At 44.6% G+C, this 23,739-nt stretch overlaps 1 protein-coding gene across 1 annotated transcript in view; it reads right to left on the reverse strand.

Moving 5' to 3' along the window:
* The window catches only part of LASP1 (LIM and SH3 protein 1), a 389,778-nt gene that overhangs the window by 242,451 nt on the left and 123,588 nt on the right, over positions 1 to 23,739 (reverse strand). Inside the window, exon 2 of the mRNA XM_073608284.1 lies at positions 19,554 to 19,648. Within this exon, the coding sequence (XP_073464385.1) occupies positions 19,554 to 19,648 (95 nt within the window). The remainder of the gene's footprint in view (positions 1 to 19,553; positions 19,649 to 23,739) is intronic.

Here is a 23,739-nt window from a genome sequence, read left to right on the forward strand (position 1 = left end):
TTAGATCTCTCAGTGCTTCCAACAGAGCCTCGGCCTTTGCCGTGCACCTGGGTAGATACGTGACAAGGAATCTCTGCGGGGGAGGTCTTGTGAACTCCAGGAGGTACCCCCTTCTTATAACCCCTAGGATAAACTGGTTGGGAGATATTGCCTCCCACTGTGGGAGGAAGGCCCCCAGTCTTCCTCCCACCGTGCTTGGAGGGTCATTGATTTTTCCGAGGCTGCTCAGGAGGGAGAAAAATCGCCCCTCCTCTGCCCTTGCCTTTTTAGCCCCAAGTTTTCTTTTGCCCTTCCGGCTTTGGGGCCTCCCTACGTTTTAGCGGGCGAAACCCCTTCTTTGTTTGTGCTGGGGTTTTCCGCTTAAGTGGGAAGGATTTCTTCCTGTGTGCTGTGCGGTCTAAAACAGTCTCTAAACCTGGGCCAAAGAGAAGGTCTCCCGTCAATGGTATCCCACACAACTTGACCTTAGAGGCGCTATCGCCTGGCCAGAGGGCTCTCCTGGCAAAGTTGGCCAGGGCCGGTGATCTGGCTGACATGCGGACTGACTCTGCCGAGGCATCCCCTATGTATGCGATACCTCACAGAATCGTAGGGAAAGAAAATAAGATGGTTTCCTTGGCAGTTGCTGCTTCAATATGCTCTTGAATCTGAGAGAGCCAGTGCTCTAAATTGCGAGCCACAACCGTGACAGCCATTTCCGGCTTTAGATTGCCTATTGTTGAGTCCCAAGTCTTTTTAAAGGGGAGGGAGTCTATTCCCCATGTCCTCAAAACGCCAGATCCATGTGTCTGGAGACCTGGGAGAAGGCGGCGTCTAATTTGGGGCTTTTATTCCAGATGGACGCGGGATCCTCTGAAATGGCAACCTTCTCTTTAGGGATCTAGAGAAAAAGGGCTTCCTTTCGGGATCTTGCCACTCCTTTTTAACTGTTTCAACCAGTACCTCATGGGAAACTTTTCTCTTTTGTTCCCAAGCCTTTGTACATTTGGTCATGGAGGGTCAGGAGTTTGTCGGCCTGAATACCGAGGGTTGTGTAAATTGCCCCCAAGAGGTCCTCTATCTCATCCAGGGACAATTTATATCTGGAGGGTTTCCTGGACTCCCCGTCCTGGTCCTCGCCCTCTGAACCCTCCTGGGAATCGGAGGAGGAACTGTCTGGCTGTCTGTTCCACTCCGGAAGGGCCTGAAACTTCCTCTGCCCTAACTGTAGTAGAAGGTTGGGCAGGAGCAGAGCCCTGAGCCTGTGGCGGGGTTGTATCCTGGGGACCTGGAAAAGTGGGGAGTTGAAATTTTTCAAATTAGGATTTAAATGATGAAAAGGTGGACGAGAGCTCTTTTACAGAAGCTGCTAGTCCTGACTCCTTTTCAGATTCCCTTTCTCTAACTAGGGAGTCTATGCAGTCTTTACACAAGACCTTTGTCCACGATTCCCCTAGAATGTCCCTACAAGAGGCACACTTCCTTTTAAAGCTATGTGTCGATTTTGACTTTTCTGTAGCTTTCTGAAATACACGTACCAAAAATGCAGAAAAAAAATGTGTCACTTTAGGTTTTCAGGTAAAAAAAACCCTGGGAGTGCACCAGGCCCTCTTTAACATGTGGGGATCTGAGCCTGCCCCCTCCGACCACCCAGAGGGTCTGCCCCCCACAGACAGGAACCATTCATGGGAGGGCAATCCTAGATAGAGAGTACCCTTCCCCAGGGTGCTCTTACCTTAGGAAGGCTGGAGGTAGCGTCCGTTGGCTGAGCATCCGCTTCCGACAAGACTGCAGTGGTTGCTTCTGCTGAGTCTCAAGCTGCCTGTGCGCGCTCCCGACTAGTCTCCAGCTTGTGCCCGGCCCCCCATCAGCTCCGCGACCCGGAACTGGAAGTCGCAGGTCAAAGGTAAGCATTCTCCCTCCGCTGGAAATGACGTCACCCACCGTTCGGCCCGCCTAGTTCCAAAAATGCGGCCTGTACAATGTACAGGGAGAGCCGAACTGCCTGCCTGCTGCAGCCCTGTGGACGCGATAGGGGTCCCCCGCAACCTGCTGCCACACTCGACTAGGATGGGGTGGCATTAGATGGCTTGTAAGTACCACACCTTCCTCCCTGGAAGCCCCTGCTCCCTTCACAGGATCTAAAAAATGGCCACAGTCTCCCTGACTGACCAGCCTGGTTCCATGCACAGTGTATCCCTGCTGGAGGAAAAACTAATAACTGAGGTCCGGCAGGGGGAAGTGCGAATTTATGGGCTGGCACAGTGTTTCCTAAGGAAGAGGAGGAGACTATCTCTCATAGTGGCTGTCCTGAAAGACGAAAAGGAAAATATAAAATATTCCATGCACTCAACATGCCTCTCAACAAATAGCTTGGGGTGTCTGCTTTCCAAAATGGGGTTATTTGGGGGGTTTTGGGCCATCTTGGCATTTTATGGCCTTCAAAACTGTGATAGGTAGTGAGGAGTGAAATCAAAAATGTACGCCCTTAGAAATCCTGAAGGCGGTGCTTGGTTTTCAGGGCCCCGTACGCAGCTAGGCTCCCAAAAAGTACCCATACTCTATTTGTTGGGGAAAAAAAAGACGCAAATTTAGTTTGGGTACAACATTACATGACCGCACGATTACCAGTTAAAGCGACGGTGCCAAATTGAAAAAAGTAAAACCTTCCGGGGCTAACGCGGTTAAAAGAAACTTTTTTTTTTTTTTCAAATGACTTTTTTCTATTGCATTTTAGGGTAATTAGGAGATCTGAGGTCTTTTTGACCCCAGATCTCATATTTAAGAGGTCCTGTCATACTTTTTTCTATTACAAGGAATGTTTACATTCCTTGTAAAAGGAACAAAAGTGAAAATGTATTTTTTATTTTTTTAACCACTTCAGCCCCGGAAGGTTTTACCCCCTTTCTGACCAGAGCACTTTTTACAATTTGGCACTGCGACGCTTTAACTGCTAATTGCGCGGTCATGCAATGTTGTACCCAAACAAAATTTGTGTCCTTTTCTTCCAACAAATTGGTATTTGTTCACCTCTGCGGTTTTTATTTTTTGCGCTATAAATGGAAAAAGACCTAAAATTTTGAAAAAAAAAAAAATGGATGTTTTCAACTTTTTGTTATAAAAAAAATCCAATAAACTCAATTTTAGTCATACATTTAGGCCAAAATGTATTCGGCCACATGTCTTTGGTTAAAAAAAAAAGTCGATAAGCGTATATTTTGCGCAAAAGTCATAGTGTCTACAAACTAGGGTACATTTTCTGGAATTTGCACAGCTTTTAGTTTAGGACTGTCTACCTCATTTCTTGAGGTGCTAAAATGGCAGGGCAGTACAACCCCCCCCCCCCCCCAAATTACCCCATTTTGGAAAGTAGACACCCCAAGGAAATTGCTGAGAGGCATGTTGAGCCCATTGAATATTTTATTTTTTGTCCCAAGTGATTGAATAATGACAAAAAAAAATAATAATATATTTTACAAAAAGTTGTCACTAAATGATATATTGCTCACACATGCCATGGTTCTATGCGGAATTGCACCCCAAAATACATTTTGCTGCTTCTCCTGAGTACGGGGATACCACGTGTGGGACTTTTGGGAGCCTAGAAGTGTACGGGGCCCCCGAAAACCAATCAGCGCCTTCAGTATTTCTAAAGGGAGTAAATTTTTTATTTCACTCCTCACTACCTATCACAGTTTTGAAGGCCATAAAATGCTAAGATGGCACAAAAACCCCAAATGACCCCATTTTGGAAAGTAGACACCCCAAGCTATTTGCTGAGAGGCATGGTGAGTATTTTGCAGCTCTCATTTGTTTTTGAAAATGAAGAAAAAAGAAAAATGTATTTTTTTTCTTTTTTCAAAACTTTGTGACAAAAAGCGAGGTGTGCAAAATACTCACCATACCTCTCAGCAAATAGCTTGGGGTGTCTACTTTCCAAAATGGGGTCATTTGGGGGGGGGGGGGGTTGTGCCATCTGGGCATTCCATGGCCTCCGAAACTGACAGGCAGTGGGGAGTGAAATAAAAAATTTACACTCTTAGAAACCCTGAAGGTGGTGCTTGGTTTTCGGGGTCCTGTACGTGGCTAGGCTCCCAAAAAGTCTCACACATGTGGTATCCCTGTACTCAGAAGCAACAGAATGTATTTTGGGGTGTAATTTCACAATTTCACATATGCTCATGGCATGTTTGAGCAATATATCATTTAGTGACAAAAAAAATTAAAAAAAAGTCTTTTTCACGCAACTTGTGTCACAATATAAAATATTCCATGGACTCGACATGCCTCTCAGCAAATAGCTTGGGGTGTCTACTTTCCAAAACGGGGTCATTTGGTGGGATTTTGAACTGTCCTGGGATTTTATGCACAACATTTAGAAGCTTATGTAACTTATCCACTCTTCTAACCACTTGAAGACAAAGCCCTTTCTGACACTTTTTGTTTACATGAAAACATCTTTTTTTGCAAGAAAATTACTTTGAACCCCCAAACATTATATATTTTTTTAAAGCGAAGGCCCTACAGATTAAAATGGTGGGTGTTTCATATTTTTTTTTTTTTTCACACAGTATTTGCGCAGCGATTTTTCAAATGCATTTTTTGGGGAAAAAACACACTTTTTAATTTTAATGCACTAAAAACACTATATTGCCCAAATGTTTGATGAAATAAAAAAGATGATCTTAGGCCGAGTACATGGATACCAAACATGACATGCTTTAAAATTGCGCACAAACGTGCAGTGGTGAAAAACTACATACATTTTTGAAAGCCTTTAAAAGCCTTTTCAGGTTACCACTTTAGATTTACAGAGGTCATCTACTGCTAAAATTACTTCACTCGATCTGACCTTCGCTGTGATACCTCGCATGCATGGTGCAATTGCGGTTTACATTTGACGCCAGAGCGACGCTTGCATTCGCCTTTGCGTGAGAGCAGGGGGGAACAGGGGTGCTTTTTTTTTTTTTGCTTTTTTATCTTATTTTTAAACTGTTCCTTTCATTTTTATTTTTTTTTAGCATTTTTATTGTTATCTCAGGGAATGTAAATATCTCCTATGATAGCAATAGGTAGTGACAGGTACTCTTTTTTGAAAAAATTGGGGTCTATTAGACCCTAGATCTCACCTCTGCCCTCAAAGCATCTGACCACACCAAGATCTGTGTGATAAAATGCTTTCCCAATGGCGCTGTTTACATCCGGCGAAATCTAAGTCATGAAATGCTCGTAGCTTCCGGTTTCTTAGGCCATAGAGATGATTGGAGCCATTCTGGTCTCTGATCAGCTTTATGGTCAGCTGGCCGAATCAACCGGCTGCATTCTCGGGTTCCCTGTTGGGACAGGAGAGCCAGAGAAAACCATGGAAGACTGGGGGGGGGGGGGGGGACATTCCCTCTCACTGCTTGTAAAAGCAGTCTAGAGGCTAATTACCCACTAGGATTGCTTTTACATGAAAGCCGACCGCTGGCTGAAAAGAATTATACCAAGATGATACCTAAACCTGCAGGCATCATTCTGGTATAACCACTTAAAGTTCAGCAACATACCAGTACTTTGCTGGTCCTTGTTGGGCATATATTGTAATCTTTTTTTCATGCAGCCTGTGGGCTGAACAAAAAAAAAAAAAAAGAAGAAGATTGATCGGTGGGTATGCCCACCATTAGAAAACCTCCCTTCATCCACCCACTTCTAATGATGGGCATACATGCATCATTTATATATGCCAAAGCATGGGGGCATCCGCCTCAAAAGTTTGGAGCAAATCGCTCCCCCATGCTTCGGCATATATGCTGAAGTATGTAACTGTGGTGGTGAAATCAGCTCCGACAGCGCTGGAGTCACGATTTTATGTATCGTGGGAGCAAAAGCTGTTGCTGTCAAGATAAATCCGCGCTGCAGCTGAATGGCGTACCTGAAAACAAAAAAATGGTTAACAATAAAACACAGTAAACAGTAAAAGTATAAAAAAATTACATACCTGATAAAACATAACAATAAAACATTGCAGAATAGAATACAGTAAAAAAAGAGCAGAACAATAGAGAGAGAATAGAGAGAGAGAGAGAGAGGGAACAATAAAACGACAACTATTTTTGTTTTTTTTTATTTTATATTTTTTTGTGTATTTTTTTTTTTTTTACATTTTTTTTTTATAACTAACTTTTGTAACAGTAACCGGTTCCAGGTTTGGGTCACAAAATGCGATGGCATCTTGGGAGACGCTGTGAAAGTGTGCCTAGTCTGTGTAATTCTGTACCCTACGCTAAAACTCAACTAGCGTATGGTAGCACTCAAAACATTCACCAATGCAAATACCAGGATTGTCAGAACAGGAGGGACAATAATAGCGGGTGTCACGCCTATATCCGCGCTTTCTGCAGACACGACATTTTCTTTGGGGGACTCATCGGGTAGGGGTATGCGGGAGGACATAAGGAAAATGCCTCTCATGCAGCTGGTTTACTGCATTTGGATTTGAAAGGTGAGGTGGAGCACCGTCTGGAAACAGAAGGGCTCTAAGAATCTCTTCCTGGAATTTAAGGAAGGATCTAGTCCATCCTGAAGCTCTGTATAGCACATGAGCGTTCAGCAAAGCCAATTGAAATAAGTATACAGACACTTTTTTATATCAGCGTCTAGCCTTACTAGGTACGGCGCCAACAACTGGTCATTGAGGTCCACCCCTCCCATATTTTGGTTATATTCATGGACACAGAGGGGTTTCGCCAAAACACCAGTCGCCGTAGTAATTTGGACCGTCGTGTCTGCATGAAGGGAGGTAAGAACGAAAACATTCTTATTATCCCTCCACTTCATAGCGAGCAAATTATTACACTGCAAGCAGGCTCTCTCCCCAAGCCTAAGACAGGAATCTACAAGCCGCTGGGGAAAGCTCTGGCGATTAGATCGCACGGCGCCACATGCTCCAATCTGATGACCAAAAATGTGACTAAAATGTGGCACGCTCGTGTAATAATTGTCCACATATAAGTGGTACCCCTTTCCGAATAAGGGTGAATTGGGTCAGTGGACCAATATGACCGCAACTCACTCTTTTTAGTTATGCCCATGTTGAGGGAAAGGCCCAGAAAGAGCTTAAATTCGGAAAACGTAATTGGTCTCCAATCTCTGGCAAGGGAGGACTGGGGAATAGTGGCAATGTGTTGACCAGCGTACAAATTGCTTTGGTCCACAATAGATCTATAGAGATCTTCGGTGAAAAACAGCGAATAAAAATCAAGTGGCGTAAAATCAACTGTTTCCACCTGAATGCCGAGTTGGCCAGTGAATGGGGGAAGTATGAGTGCTGCAGAAGTGGTGGGTTCCCAATTAGGATTGGCAAATGCAGCAGGAAGGGCTCTATGGGCACGACGGGCCTGTATTAGTCTTCTAGGTGGCAGCGGGACACTACTTGTGCTTGCCAGCTTGAACTGAACTTATGGGACTCGCCACGTCACCAAGTGTTACTGCAGTGCTGGATGTACGACCTGGGTGTACTAGGCCACTGGTGCTTGCCAGTTCACCAGAAAAAATAGCGGCGGTAGTACTGCTCTGCTCTATACGAGAGCCCTGCGGTTCTTGCACCTCAACAGCAGAGGGAGAAGATTGGGGTCTGGTACGCCTGACCTTGGCAAGGACCACAACTCCATCGTCAGAGCCATCTGTCATGGAGCTGCTGCTGTCTACAGGTTCGTATTCTGAGCCTAAATCTGACAGATGAGCGACTTCCTCTTCACTATCTGTCGTGCTCAGAAACGTGTAGGCCTCTTCACTAGTGTACCTTCGATTTGCCATTTTGGGCTCTAAATTTAGTGGTACACTAGTGAGACTCACAGGCAAAAAAGCTCCTGACTGTTAGCGACTGGATCAAAACGCTACCAAAAAACTGTTAGCGATCGCAGGGATCAGGCCTGACTCTGCGAACACTGCAGTTATGCGTTTAGTCTTTTGTATGTGACAGTGATTGATCAATACTGCACTTGGGTGGGCTGGGCTGAGCGGAGGGGCAAAACGCAGCTGCTAGCAGGTATCTGGGCTGATCCCGCTAACACTGCGTTTTTGGGAACCCTAAACTGCTGGGGACGCTAGTATAGATCTGATCGGATCAGATATTGATCTGTTCAGATACTATACCACTTAGGGAGGTGTATGCTGCGTGCGTGGGTGTTAGCAGTACTGGCACTAACCTGACGCTCCCTGGGGCGACGCAGACCCTATCTGACCCTAAAACTTAACTTATATCACCGGCGGGCGATTAGAGGGTTAAACCTTTATTAGGTAATAAATGGCGGGTGCCCTGAAACTATAACAAACCAACCAGCGTCACCCATAACAGTTATACGGTGATCACTGGTGAAAGGGTTAACTAGGGGGCAATCGGGGGGTTAAAACCTTTACTAGGTAGTATGTGGGGGTCCCTGACGCTATAAAAAGCTGACGGCGAACCTAAATACTTAACTCCTTAACTAGCGTCACCTGTGACACTAATACAGCGATCAGAAAAACGATCGCATAGTGACACTGGCGACGGGGGGTGATCACGGGGTTAAAACGTTATTAGGGGGGTACCCTAGACCTAAAAGTGGCCCAACACTAACTGCCCTACCACTTATAACTCTCACAAACTGACACCAATGCAATAATCAGAGGAAAAAAAAAAAAACTGCTATTGGTGTCACTGTGACAGGGGGGGTGATCGGGGGATGAAATGTGTGCCTAGAGCGTTCTACTGTAAATGTTGTGTTTGGTGCACTTAGTTGGATGTCTTCTCTCCTCAGGTGCCAGAACGAAAAGGCTTCCCGAGGAGCGATGACATCACTTCCTCTGCCGCTGTTTACATTACGGCATCAGAGGAAGCCTGTCATTCGCCAGGAGCGATCGTGAGGGGGTGGCCGTGAATCAGTGGCCTCCTCCTCACCTCGGATTGCTCCTGACATGAATCCGACTGCTGCAGGCACCGGGGGCAGGCAGGGACATACAGGTAAGCCCTTATGCCTGCCTGTGCCATTGTGCCGACGTACATTGGCGTGTGGCGGTCGGCAACTGGTTAAAAGTGTAAAAATAAAACAAAAAGGTAAAATAAATAAGAATAAAAATTTTTTTTTTTTTTTTTTTTTTTTTTTTAAACACACCCCGTCCCGCTGAGCTCGCGTGCAGATGCGAACACATACGCGAGTAGCGGCCGCATATGAAAACGGTGTTCAAACCACACATGTGAGATATTGCCACGATCGGTAGAGCGAGAGCAATAATTGTAGCCCTAGACCTCCTCTGTAATTCAAAACATGCAACCTGTAGACTTTTTTAAACGTCACATATGGGGATTTTTAAGGGTAAAAGTTTGTCACCATTCCACTAGCTTCGCAACTTTGAAGCGTACCATGTTGGGTATCAATTTACTCGGTGTAACATGTTTAACAATATAAAAAAAAAAATTGGGCTAACTCTACTGTTTGTCTTATTTTTTTAATAAAAAAAAAAAAATATATATTTTTCCCCATAAAAGTGCAAATATGGTGTGACAAGAAGTATTGCAACGACCGCCATTTTATTCTCTAGGGCGTTATATATATATATATATATATATACCTGATTATATAATATGATATAATATAATATTATATATATATATAAAAACCTGATTTTAACTTGTAGGCAACTAGTCTGAAAAATAGGTCCGGTCTGAAAGTGGTTAAACGTGAGTGCTGTGTGGCTTAACCATTTGCCGACCAGCCGCCGCAATGGCACGGCTTCGCCCTGTGGCCACTAGGGGTGCGTGCGTGAGCCCGCTGTTCGCCTCCGGAGCCAATGCGAGTGCCCAGCAGTTGCGATTGCTGGTTACACACCGAGAACCGGGATCTGTGTGTGTAAACACACAGTTTCCGGTTCTCTGAGGGGAGAAGAGACTGATCGTCTGTTCATACAAAGTATGGACAGGGATTTGTCACCTCCCCTACACAGTCCCCTGCCCCTTCAGTTAGAATACAGAGAGGGAACACAATTAACCCGTTAATCGCTCCCTTAGTGTTAACCCCTTCCCTGCCAGTGACATTTTTACAGTAAAAAGTGCATTTTTATAGCACTGATCGCTGTATAAACGCCAAAGGTCCCAAAAATGTGTCAAAAGAGTCCGATGTGTCCTCCATAATGTCGCAGTCCCGATAAAAATCGTAGCTCACCCATATTTTTGGGCAATATTTATTATTTTCAAAATTGTCACTCTTTTATAGTGCAAAAAATTTAAAAAAAAAGCAGAGGTGATCAAATACCACCAAAAGAAAGCTCTATTTGTGGGGGGGGGGGAAAGATGTCAATTTTGTTTGGGTGCAACGTCGCATGGCCGCACAATTGTCAGTTAAAGTGATGCAGTGTCGAATCGCAAAAAGTGCTCTGGTCAGGAAGGGGGTAAAGTTTTCCAGCGCTGAAGCGGTTAAATAAAGTAAACTTTTTTAAAAGGATTTTATGCTATACTGTGCATTCTTAATTTTCCGATCACACTTCTCTGGAGAGATTGATCATACACTGTGGAGGAGAGTCAGGAGTGGATAACTTTTGGCTCTTGCAGACCATTACAATTTGAAAAGGAAAAGAAATTGCCCGCTGGAAGTCCGGATTGACTGCTACTGAGGAGATCTGATATCATTATCATTATCTACCACAGATCTGTAAGGTATAGCATCGTGTTAAGGCTGGTATTAATTAAACCTATGCAAATTGGACGTTTTTCTCCGCATCCAATTCGCATGACAGGAGATTGGAGCCGGTTCACATATGTCCGTTGCGGCTGCGGAGTGGCTTGCACAGAAACGCTGCGAGTCTTTGGCTCTGTTTCAGGGCCGATTTCAGGCAAAAATTTGGCCCCGATTCGCCCCTGAAACTGAGAACAGGAACGCCCTGGACCCCTGCTGCGAGCCGCATCTGCAATGGACATATGTGTACCAGCTCCATAGAGAGCCGGTCACAATCTCCTGTCATGCGAATTGGATGTAGGGAAAACCGCATCCAATTCGCATAGGGTTAATCCCAGCCGGACTTCCAGCGGGCAATTTTTTTTGCTTTTCAAAGTGTAAGGCTTAATGTACACAGGACGTTTTTACAACCTCTCCTGAACGATTTAACTTGACAGATAGTAACCCACGTTTAAATTTCAGTTTTGCCATGTTTACGTTTAGAAGCATTTGAAAAAAAAAAAAATTTTTTTTTTTTACAAAATAGCCAAAAATGAAAAACGCCTGTAAATGAAACGTGACTAAACGCGAGTTACCGCGTTTAGCGCTTGAAATGCCTCTAAACTTAGCTTCTAAACTCATTTTTTTGCTTTCCAAAAAAGGCCTCTAAACTCAACTGCCTAAAAACGACATTAAACGAACCTGTGTACATGCACTGATAAGATAACATTGTATAAGTTCAGGGGCAGCTGAAAAAAGCAGCCAACTGCCTCTGAACGTCTGTTTACCAGCAGCAGTGTACATGAGGCCTTACGGTCTGCAAGAGCAAAAGTTAGGGAAAAAGCGTGTTTGCTGGTTTTTTGTTACCAGCCACTAACATTGGTGAGTGATTTAGATCATAAGCCGTGGAGGATACATTATTTGAAGAATCTGCTACTTACACTTGTGGGATTGAACACAGTTTCTTTGAATTCTTTTTTTTTTTTTTGATACATATGTTTACTAACAATATCAATTTTTTGGCTACATTTTTTTGGCACTAATATTTTGAGACTTTCATGGACGTTTGTTTTTTGTTTGTTCTTTGGCTATATATAGACACACATGGATTGAAGTGGATGTTTTATGTGGGTTTGGTTACCCACTTTTTCAGCACATTTTGGTGTGGTCACACATCAATTACCGTATATACTTGTGTATAAGCCAAGTTTTTCAGCACATTTTTTATGCAGGGATGGGAGAAGGCAGTGGCGGGTGCAGGAAAGCTCTGTGGCTGCGCTGGCTTTTGGAACGTGTGTGTTTTTATTAAGCTGACATCAGGCTCTTTGCTGCCCCCTCTGGTAATTTCCTGCATGTGCACCCCTCGTGTGTCCTGCACAAGAGCTGGGAGTGGGACAAGGAACACCACCTAATGAGGGCTGTTCTACAAGAGGAAGTGGGAGTTTGTGTGTGTGTGTTTGTGTACATGTGTGTGCCTGTGTAATTTACCAGTAGCTGCTGCATTTCCCACCCTAGGCTTATACTTGAGTCAATAAGTTTTCCCAGTTTTTTGTGGTAAAATTAGGCCAGATTTTATAGAGATTATAGTATCACTGGTTTTGATAGAGATTACAGTATTGTATTGGGTCACTTTGTGCATATGTATGTATGAATGAATATATACACATACATTATATATACACACACACATTATATATATATATATATATATATATATATATATATATATATATATACACACACACACACACACACACACACACACACACACATTATATATATATACACACATACACACTTTTTTAGGATAAATTACCTCGACACGCATTTGGGTAAAGCGTTGTCTAATTTTTTAAAAGCAGTTAGTTCTTACCGGCAACTCTGTTCTCAGTAGCCTTCCAGGGTAGCCTTTGAGAGATGGAGCTCCTCCTCACACACAGGAAACACATTGCCATTAATTTCTTTAGAAGGCGGTCCCTCAGGTCCCTGGTCAGTCATCCAAGAGAACAGAAGGCCGGAATCTGAAAGACATAACACACAATCCAACCCCACAAGGTTAGACATTAGGGTGGGGTCGTGCTGCCCTGGAAGACCACTGGAAACAGTTATCGTAAGAACTTTTTCCCCAGTCGTCTTCCAGGTTAGCCCTTGAGAGGATAACAAAGTACTCACCAGATTAGAGTGGGACAACAGCTTGGAGGACTTTCCTACCAAAAGCCTGGTCCTTGCTGGATATCAGATCCAGCCTGTAATGCTGAACAAAGGTTGAGAATCTTCACCAAGTTGCTGCACTGCAAATTTGCTCTTGAGTGGCTCCCGCCTTCTCTGCTCACGAGGCTGCTGAAGCCCTTGCTGAATGAGCCCTTAGATCTTTTGGCGGTGTTATCTCCATAACTCTGTAGCATTTCAGTATAGCCGCCTTGATCCATCTTGCTATCGTTTTCTTGGACGCTTGTTTACCTGTTTGCCAGTGTACAGGACTCGTTGGCAACTTCCAGATACTATAGGAGACATCTTCTAACATCTAGAAGGCGTAGTGCTTGCCCTTTGCTGTTGGTTGGTGAATTACTAAATGAAGGTATTGCTATATCCTGGGATTTATGAAAAGTTGACATCACTTTTGCTGTAAATCCCGGATCTGTTTGAAGGACAATTTTATCATCATGAATGTTTAGAAAAGGCTCTGACAGACAGAGCCTGGATTTCCCCTATCCTACGTGCTGTAGTGAGAGCCACAAGGAAAATGGTTTTGAGTATCAGCAGGAGTAAAAATGTTTCTTGTAGCGGCTCAAAGGGATTTCCGATGATCCCCCTCAGTACCACCGACAGATCCCATGTGGGACATTTGTGTCTTTGGTGGTCTGTATTTTGCCAACGCTCTGCAAAAGCGAGAGACCAACGAGTCTTCTTGTAGTGTCCGTTCTAGATACACCAACAGCGCTGCTATCTGGACCTTGAGCGTACTGAGCTTTATCAGCACCCTGCTGTAGGAACTCAAAAATAGTCGGTGTATCCATCTTTTGTCTGTTATTTTCAGTGCACCAGCTGCTAAACTCTTTCTGTAGTCGTCCCTGTGAGGAAGTAGCCACGGCTCTTCTGCTGAGAGACTGAGGAGCTGAGAGAACCAGGCTCTCTTCGACCAATATGGTGCTATCAGTATAAGCTGTTTGCTCTTGTAGGAATTTCTTCACCACCAAGGAATCAGATGTACTGGAGGGAAGGAATAGCACATCTTGAAATTCCATGGGTTTTGGAGTGAGTCTATCCCTAGAGGCCGGTCTTGCTGGTTAAGCGAGAAGAAACGCTTCACCCGAGTGTTTTTTCCGGGATGCAAACAGATCTATATTTGGTACTTCCCAGCAGGCTGTAATTTCCCTGAACACCTCTGGGTGTAATACTCATTCCTCTTGGGAGATCTCCTGGTGGCTGAGGAAGTCCGCCACTTGGTTGTTTTCCCCCTTTAGATGGACCGCTCCCAACAACAGTAGGTTCCTTTCTGCCCAGCGACATATCTGATTGGAGATGTGACTTAAGGAGGGGCTGCTCATGCCCCCTTGTTTGTTTACCTAAGCCACTGTCGTGGCATTGTCTGACAGGATCAGGGTGTGATGACTCCTTAGCTGGTCTTGGAAGTGTTCTATGGCTTTGGCTATTGTCATAAGCTCCCTCCAATTCGAAGATGCCTGGGCTTCTTCAGAGGACAATCTCCCCTGAGCAGGTTGCCCTGCTAGGTGGGCTCCCCATCCCCAACTGCTTGTGTCTGTGGTCAACTTCCGTGAGGTTGGGAAAGACCATGTCAGACCCTGGTTTAAATTTGTGTGGACCCTCCACCACCAGAGTGACCTCTTCACGGAGGATGGGAGTAAAAGCGTCCTGTCCAGATCTTCTTGTTGATTTCTTAAGCGTAAGACTTGCAAGGGGCCTTAGATAATATTTAGCCCATTTTACTGCTGGTATCGTTGATGTCAGACCCAGAACCGACATCAGTTCCCTGATGGATATTGGGAGGTTGTTCTGTACAGAACTTACTCTCTTGACGAGGCCTTGGATCTTCTCCTCCGGTAGGGATGTCTTCTGCTCTATGGAGTCGAGCAGATATCCCAGAAACCGGATGTTCTGAGTGGGACACAGGTTAGATTTTTCGTTGTTTAACCGCTTCAATACCGGGCCAATTCTGACACTTTGCTCCTACATGTAAAAATCATCATTTTTTTGCTAGAAAATTACATAGAACCCCCAAACATTATATATGTTTTTTTTAGCAAAGACCCTAGAGAATACAATGGCGTTTGTTGCAACTTTTTATCTCACACAGTATTTGCGCAGGAATTTTTCGAACGCGTTTTTTTTTTTGGGGAAAAAAACTGTTTTGTGTTTAAAAAAAACACAAAAACAGTAAAGTTAGCCCAATGTTTTTGCATTTTGTGAAAGATGAAGTTACGCCGAGTAAATAGATACCTAACATGTCACGCTTCAAAATTGCACACGCTCGTGGAATGGCGCCAATGTTCGGTATTTAAAAATCCCCATAGGCGACGCTTGAAATTTTTTTTACTGGTTACATGTTTTGAGTTACAGAGGAGGTCTAGGGCCAAAGTTATTGCTCTCGCTCCAACTTTCGCGGCGATACCTCACATGTATGGTTTGAACACCGTTTTCATATGTGGGCGGGGCTTATGTATGCGTTCGCTTCTGCGTGCGAGCACACGGGGACAGCGGCGCTTTAAAAATTTTGTTTTTTTTTATTGTTAATTATATTTTTTTTTATTTTGACACTTTTTTGAAAAAAAAAAAAAATTGATCACTTTTATTCCTATTACAAGGAATGTAAACATCCCTTGTAATAGCAATATGACATGACAGGTCCTCTTAATAGTGAGATATGGGGTCAATAAGACCCCATATCTCACCACTAGGCTGGGAAGCCTGAAATAAAAAAAAAAAATAAAACGATCGCCGCTTCCAAGCTGAAGCGGCGCCGTTTTTTTGAATGGAGAGGCCGGGCGTGACATAACATCGCGCCCGGCCTCCGACGATCATAGAGACTCCGGGGACCATCTGGTCCGCCGGAAATCTCTATGATCTACATCCGGCGCCGGCGGATCTACTCTCTGCCTCACCGATCGTAACGGTGAGTCGGAGCAGGCACCGGAGGGCGGCGGGAGGGGGGGGGGGGAACGTCCCCTCTCGCCTCCCATAGGAACGATCAAGCGGCGGAACGGCCGCTATGATCATTCCTATGGTGTAGAGATTCGCCGGCTGAAACCGGCAATATCTGAATGATATCTGTAACTACAGGCATCATTCAGATATACCTGCTCAAAGCCAAGGACGTCATATGACGTCCTTGGTATTGAAGTGGTTAAAAACCAGCCTAGTGACTTCAGCAAGGTCTTTTACTAGCTGTACTTCTGACGGTGCTGCGAATAGTAGGTTATCTAAGTACGATACTATAGTCATCTTCAACCTCAAAGGGGCCAGGGCTTCTGCTAGGACTTTGGTAAATATCCTCGGTGACGAGGATAGCCCGAAAGAAGGAGTCCTGCTCTGGAAATTATATTCCTTTCCCTCCATCTCCACCGCCAACCTCAGGTACTTGTGGGATTCTTCTCGTGGAATGTGAAGGTTAGCATCCCTGAGATCCATGGTCACCATGAAAGTAATCGGTTGAAGGATATTTTTGACTGAGAATATGGAATCTTGTATTGTATCGCTTGGTTCAGGGGCTTTAGATTTAATATCAAAACGTCCTGGAAGGTTTTATTACACAAACACGTGAGTGTAAAAACCCTTTTGTTGCTCTTCCTCTGGGACTGGAGTAAGGTCTTTCTGGTCTACCATCTCCCCCAGCAAAAACAGGGAAGCCTTTGCTTTTTTGGGAACCCTGGGAAGTTTCGTTAATAAAAATCTCTCTGGAGGAGGACAATTGAATTCCAGGGAGTAGCCCCTCACGATGATGTCTAGAATTAATCGATTGGCTGTCGTCTTCTGCCATTGAGGTAGGAAGGTAGCCAGCCTTCCTCCTACTGGCGATCTGTCATTGTTTTGAGGTTTGGTTAGAAGAGCCAAAGAGGACATTACTCTTCCGCTTCCCCTTGTGACCCGTCCAGTTCTTTTTGGGGTAGTCTTTTTCTTCTTGTGGTCACTCCTAATCCATGAAAAAACCTCTTGTGGAGGTTTGCGCTTTTCGAATCAGGAAAGTTTTCTTCCTGTCTGCCATTCTTTCTAGGGCTTCATCCAACCCCGTCTCAAACAGTCTCTGGAGAATGGGAGGTTGCATAGTCTCATTTTGGATGCAGGGTCCCCTGACCAGGTCTTCATCCCAATAGCACATCTGGCTGCCACAGCTAGGCCTCCTGATCTTGCTGCCAGTTTGACGGACTCAGCGGACGCATCCGCTATGTAGCTGATTGCTTTAGAGAGGATCAGTAGGGTCTTCAAAATTTCTTCCCTGGGCGTGCCATTTTCTATATGGTCTTGCAGTTCGGAGAGCCAAAATTCCAGGTTTCTTGCCACACAAGTGGTGGTGAGTGCCAGCTTCAGGCTGGTGACACTTGCTTCCCAAGCTCTCTTTAGGATAATGTCGCCCCTCTTATCCATGCAATCTTTAAGATGCCCCGTATCTTCAAAGGCCAATGAAGATTTTTTTTGGAAACTTTGGAGTGGCGCATCCCATTTAGAATTTTTAATCCACACTTCCTGTGGATCATCACTGAAACGAAGCCTCTTCTTATGACTAGCCGCAAAGGAGGACTTATTTTCTGGGTCTGCCCACTCATTCCTCACGTCTGACATCACCTGGTGGACCGGGAATACTTTGGACTTTTTCTTCCTAAGACCTTGATACATCAGGTCACGTTTTGATGGAAGTTCTTTTTCTTCCTCAATCTCCAAAGTCTTGTATATGGCCCCAAGTACTTTACGTCTTCTAGAGACAATTTGTACTTGGGCTCCTTTTTCTCTTCTCCCACGTCATCCTGCTCCAAATTTGAGCTGTCGTGGCTATTACGCTAACCGTGCTGCTACCCGCTCTTTCAATCACCGTCTCCTGCGACCCTGAGGTGACTGATCTTGGTGAGGCTATGGGAGTGGAACTTCTAGGACAGGGATATGCAATTAGCGGACCTCCAGCTGTTGCAGAACTACAAGTCCCATGAGGCATAGCAAGATTCTGACAGCCACAAGCATGGTGGCATCTGGGAGTGGGCTTTGTTTTTTTTTTAGAAGGTTTGGCCTGCCAAGACAAACACAGGGGCCCATGACTGTGAGAAAAAAGTATACTCAAACCGCCAAACAGTGTGCACACCCAGTGACACCTTACTAAGCCCTGTATTGCCCGCTAGAGACCACCACCATCTAGCTAGCTGTTCCCAAACTGGACAACAACGGGTCACCCACCAGTGCCTACCTGTGTCCCGCTGGTGCCTGCGTCCCTGGAAGCCTGGGCAGATGACAGAGCATTGTCCTCCTGCATCCTGGACCTTCCTGTGGTGTCCATGCTGTCCCCTGCAGCTGCGCCCACAATAATGGCACCAGCTGGCCATTCAAGCTTCCCACACCTTTAAGGGGGTGGACCAGTTCCCCAGCGCATGCCGATGACATCACCCTGCCTCGTCTTCCGGGTCAAGCGGCTTCCAGCCCTGGGTACAGGCCCCCCCCGCCGAAGCTGCCAAGGGGATGGTGCATCGGCCCCTTTCTTCATGCCTGGGCTCAGAAGAAGCCAGAATCTGGGTCACCTCCTGCTTGCAGCCTAAGAAGGCTTGCCCATGGCCGCACATCCGAGCTACTCCGCCAACCATACGGTAAGGGTGGACTCACCCCCGCAGCCCAGAAGCTCCCTGCTTGCCATGAGACACATGTCTCAGCTCAGCCCTTGGGAGATGGAGCCTCCGGCGGTCCCTTCAGGCAACAGGTCTCCTCCGGACGGAGGAAACACTAAGACTGACCAGGGATCTGAGGGACCGGCTTTTAAAGAAATGAATGGCAATGTGCATCCTGCATTTTTGGTTTCAGCACCAAAATTTCTATTCGGTGCACACCTAACACCCATGTACACACGCAGATGTATTTTGGCTGTCTATCTAGCTGTCTATCTAGCTGTCGACAGTTCCTGGCATGAGAAAAATATGGAGGTTTCTGAAAATTCTAGTTTAAAGGTTTCTGACTGTACTTTGACTTTCCAGGCATGGATTCAAGATATGTATAGCATTCTGCAATACAATATTATACAATTAAAAAGTAGTTCTAACCTGCCCACTTTTGCTAAACATAGAAAAAAAAAAAATAGTAAAAAAAATCAAACACCATTTTGCGGAAAACAGAACAGGTACCATTTTCGGCAATAGATAGTATATAAAAATTCAAGAATACAAATACAGTGGCAATGGATCTCAACCTCAGACCTCAAGTACCCCCAACAGGACATGTTTTGGGAATTTCTCTTAGCTGTCCAAAACACCAAGCCATTGACTGATGTAAAGCCCCTGTGCAAGATAAAGGAAAACCTGCAAACATGGCCTGTTGGGGGTACTTGAGGACCGAGGTTGAGGTTGAGAACCACAGCCCCAAGGTATCAAAATAAAATATATAGCGCCCCTATGGATTCCTCAGTCATTTTCCATGTCACAAAGTAATGGTAAGTGTGTCAACGTAAAGGCCAGATAATTAGCACTTTCAGAATGAGTTCAGCAATGGCGATGCCCATATTTCACCATCAACAGGTTAACTTTAGGGCCATGACTAGTAGATAAACAACCATTGCATCGAAAAGCATTCACTGAACACAGAAGTTGGAGGCAGCTTTTAGTGGACTAATCCAATAATCATAAAAAAAGTCATCAGCTCACTAGACCCATATTTCATGCACCGAAGTACTGAGCAGTAAATAAGCAGATTGCCACTTACGCGCTACAGTATGGCTTCTTGTCATATCCCTTGTAATTCTTCATGTTCAGAGTCATCTTGCAGGTCTCACAGTGGAAGCATGCTTTATGCCAAAACTAGGAGATAAAGAAAGAAAAAGTTACACAGTGGCCTACTTTCACAGCCTATGCCAAACTATCGCAATCTTGTTTAATCACCAGTCTGTAATACCCCCTCACTTCCAGGCTATTTCTGTTTCCAGTGCTATGACAGTTACTACATCATGCAACACTGTGCTCAAATTAATTTTAATATCATTTTTGATACAGATAGAGCATTCTTTTTTGTGGTATTTAAGAACCACTGCTTTCTTCGCTTTAAGCTATAAGGACTTGTGTACACTTGTAGTTGGGGGGGTGCAGTAAAAACAGGTGGTTGAGCCATGTTTTTAATGAAAGTCCCTCCCAAATCCTTCTATAGTGTGTACTTGTCTCAATTAAGAGCACTAAAGGGTCAATTCACGAAGAGTTAAATAATGGGCAATAAAATGCAGTAAATCAGTTTTGAAAGTGCAATTTACTAAGAATTTAGCGTTAAACACGGAATGTGGTATTTGATCGATTTAGCGGTAAATACAGTATTATTTCATGCAGTCATTTATCACATTAAGCTTGTTGCTAAGGAGCGGGCCAGGAAGCCGGCCGCTGCGTCCTTAACAGATGACTCATCAACTTTCAGCAGGTGTCAGAGGGATGAAATGGGCCGGGGACACTAAAGGTAAAACCACTAAAGGAAAATGAACTGCCACAGGTAAAGAAATGCAGACATTACCTGCAGGAGCTCTGGGAAAAGCAGAAGCTGTGGGAGCAGCTGTCACCTGAGCTCTAGCCGAGTGGGCTTTGATCACCTCCATCCTGCCTTGCAAATGTAGCATGGATGTGGAAAGTGCGTTTAACACAGCATGTATCTGCATCAGTGAAGTATGCACAGAAACATGTTCTGTGCTGGTAGATGGGAGTGGTTGGGATGGACTTTGGAATAATCATCTGAACAGTTCTGCTTTCCTGGCTGTGGCCGGGAAAGGAATGCCCCTGTGACGAAGCTCTGCTGTGAGCTTAGTTATAGTCCAATTCCTTAATGACGGGTTGCTACCACGCTTTGAACCCCTACACAGGAGTTGGAGGGATAAACGCTAATTCGTCGCTTTCCAATACATACGACATGTCAAGATCTATGGAAAAAAACAGACTAGAGAAAACAACAACTAACCAGTACATGATGAAAAACAATAACACCCCTTTGTGCCTAAGTATATTGATGTGGGTGCAGAAAGATGACAAACAACAGCGCGTAAATATGAACCTAGTGAGAGATACAACCCCTGTGTGTATGCAGTAGGTGAGCCCAAAGTAACGGGTAGCGCAAGGACAGCTAATTAGAAACACTCACAGCTAACGTACCCACAGACAGTGGTGGGTAGCAATAGTAATAGGAGTGTAATGGGATGAATCTGCAGCGTATGATGTATGGTATACGGGCGAGAAGATTGTAGCCCTACAATCACTTAAAAATGAAACCTCTGCCAGTATGGAACCATAGACTCGACTGATCCTGACATGTGACAACTGGCTAACTACACCTGTGATGAAGAGGCACACAAAGGCACCTTGCTGGCCCCTGTGTGTAACGCTGGGATTCACCTGACATATCACATGTATATGTGATAAAAATAACAGAAGGAAAGGTATGACAAGACCTAAAAATGAATACGAACATGGAAAATGGACACTGTTACATGTGCAGTAATAACCAAACAGTGACGGAGACTTAAATGAAAGTACGCCCATAGCGTAATGGATAAGAAATGGACCTACCTGTACTGACACCCTTACATTAGTATAAAATGCAGACACCCCACCCCCTACCTCCTTGATGAGCTTGGGGTAAAAAAAAAAAAATGGGACCTAAACTGTGCGTGCCCCCCCCCCCCCCCATCCTGCATGGATGGACAGCACTAAGTAGATGAGGAGCTGTGGGTAGCCATGCACTGTGGAACTACAAGTCCCAGCCCATCACATCCTGGGTGAAGGAAGCTGCGGCCTGCACCTCCCCAAACCCCAGTGATGGCTCAAAGCTCCGATGACCGGAGCAGAGGTCCTGACAACCCTTAGGACTGATGAAATAAAAAACAAGACTGAATTACAATCTCCAGCAAGATAGATAAATATGATATGAAGGCCATAAAATGCCCAGATGGCACAACCCCCCCCCCAAATTACCCCATTTTGGAAAGTAGACACCCCAAGCTATTTGCTGAGAGGCATGCTGAGTCCATGGAATATTTTATATTTTGACACAAGTTGCGGGAAAGTGACACTTTTTTTTTTGCACAAAGTTGTCACTAAATGATATATTGCTCACACAGGCCATTGGCATATGTGGAATTGCACCCCAAAATACATTTAGCTGCTTCTCCTGAGTATGGGGATACCACATGTGTGGAATTTTTTGGGAGCCTAACCGCGTACGGGGCCCCGAAAACCAATCACCGCCTTCAGGATTTCTAAGGGTGTAAATTTTTGATTTCACTCTTCACTGCCCATCACAGTTTCGGAGCCCATGGAATGCCCAGGTGGCACAACCCCCCCCCCCCCAAATGACCCCATTTTGGAAAGTAGACACCCCAAGCTATTTGCTGAGAGGCGTGGTGAGTATTATGCAGCTCTCATTTGTTTTTGAAAATGATATTGGTATTCCATGGCCTCCGAAACTGTGATAGGCAGTGAAGAGTGAAATCAAAAGTTTACGCCCTTAGAAAGTCTGAAGGCGGTGCTTGGTTTTCGGGGTCCCGTGCGCGGCTAGGCTCCCAAAAAGTCTCACACATGTGGTATCCTCGTACTCAGGAGAAGCAACAGAATGTATTTTGGGGTGTAATTTCACATATTCCCATGGCATGTTTGAGCAATATATCATTTAGTGACAACTTTGTGCAAAAAAAAAAAATTTGTCTTTTTCCCGCAACTTGTGTCACAATATAAAATATTCTATGGACTCGACATGCCTCTCAGCAAATAGCTTGGGGTGTCTACTTTCCAAAATGGGGTCATTTGGGGGGGGTTTTGAACTGTCCTGGCATTTTATGCACAACATTTAGAAGCTTATGTCACACGTTACCCACTCTTCTAACCACTTGAAGACAAAGCCCTTTCTGACACTTTTTGTTTACATGAAATAATATTTTTTTTTTTGCAAGAAAATTACTTTGAACCCCCAAACATTATATATTTTTTTAAAGCAAATTCCCTACAGATTAAAATGGTGGGTGTTTCATTTTTTTTTTTTCACACAGTATTTGCGCAGCGATTTTTCAAACGCATATTTTGGGGAAAAAACACACTTTTAAATTTTAATGCACTAAAACACACTATATTGCCCAAATGTTTGATGAAATAAAAAAGATGATCTTAGGCCGAGTACATGGATACCAAACATGACATGCTTTAAAATTGCGCACAAACGTGCAGTGGCAACAAAATAAACACATTTTTTTTTTAAAAGCCTTTAAAGGTTACCACTTTAGATTTACAGAGGAGGTCTACTGCTAAAATTACTACCCTCGATCTGACCTTCGCGGCGATACCTCACATGCATGGTGCAATTGCTGTTTACATTAGACACCTGCGTTCACCTTAGCGCGAGAGCAGGGGGGGGACAGGGGTGCTTTTTTTTTTTTTTTTTTTCCTTTTTTATCTTATTTTAAACTGTTCCTTTCATTTTTTTTAAAAATCATTTTTATTGTTATCTCGGGGCATGTAAATATCCCCTATGATAGCAATAGGTAGTGACAGGTACTCTTTTTTGAAAAAATTGGGGTCTATTAGACCCTAGATCTCTCCTCTGCCCTCAAAGCATCTGACCACACCAAGATCGGTGTGATAAAATGCTTTCCCAATTTCCCAATGGCGCTGTTTACATCCGGCAAAATCTAAGTAATGAAATGCTCGTAGCTTCCGGTTTCTTAGGCCATAGAGATGTTTGGAGCCACTCTGGTCTCTGAACAGCTCTATGGTCAGCTGGCTGAATCACCGGCTGCATTCTCAGGTTCCCTGTTGAGACAGGAGAGCCAGACAAAAACACGGAAGACTGGGGGGGGGGGGGAGGAGGCATCTCGGGTCTCTCAAAATTCGATGGCATCTTGGGAGACCCTGTGAAAGTGTGTCTAGTCTGT

This window comes from Aquarana catesbeiana, linkage group LG12 (assembly GCF_042186555.1).
Source record: "Aquarana catesbeiana isolate 2022-GZ linkage group LG12, ASM4218655v1, whole genome shotgun sequence".
NCBI lineage: Eukaryota > Metazoa > Chordata > Amphibia > Anura > Ranidae > Aquarana > Aquarana catesbeiana.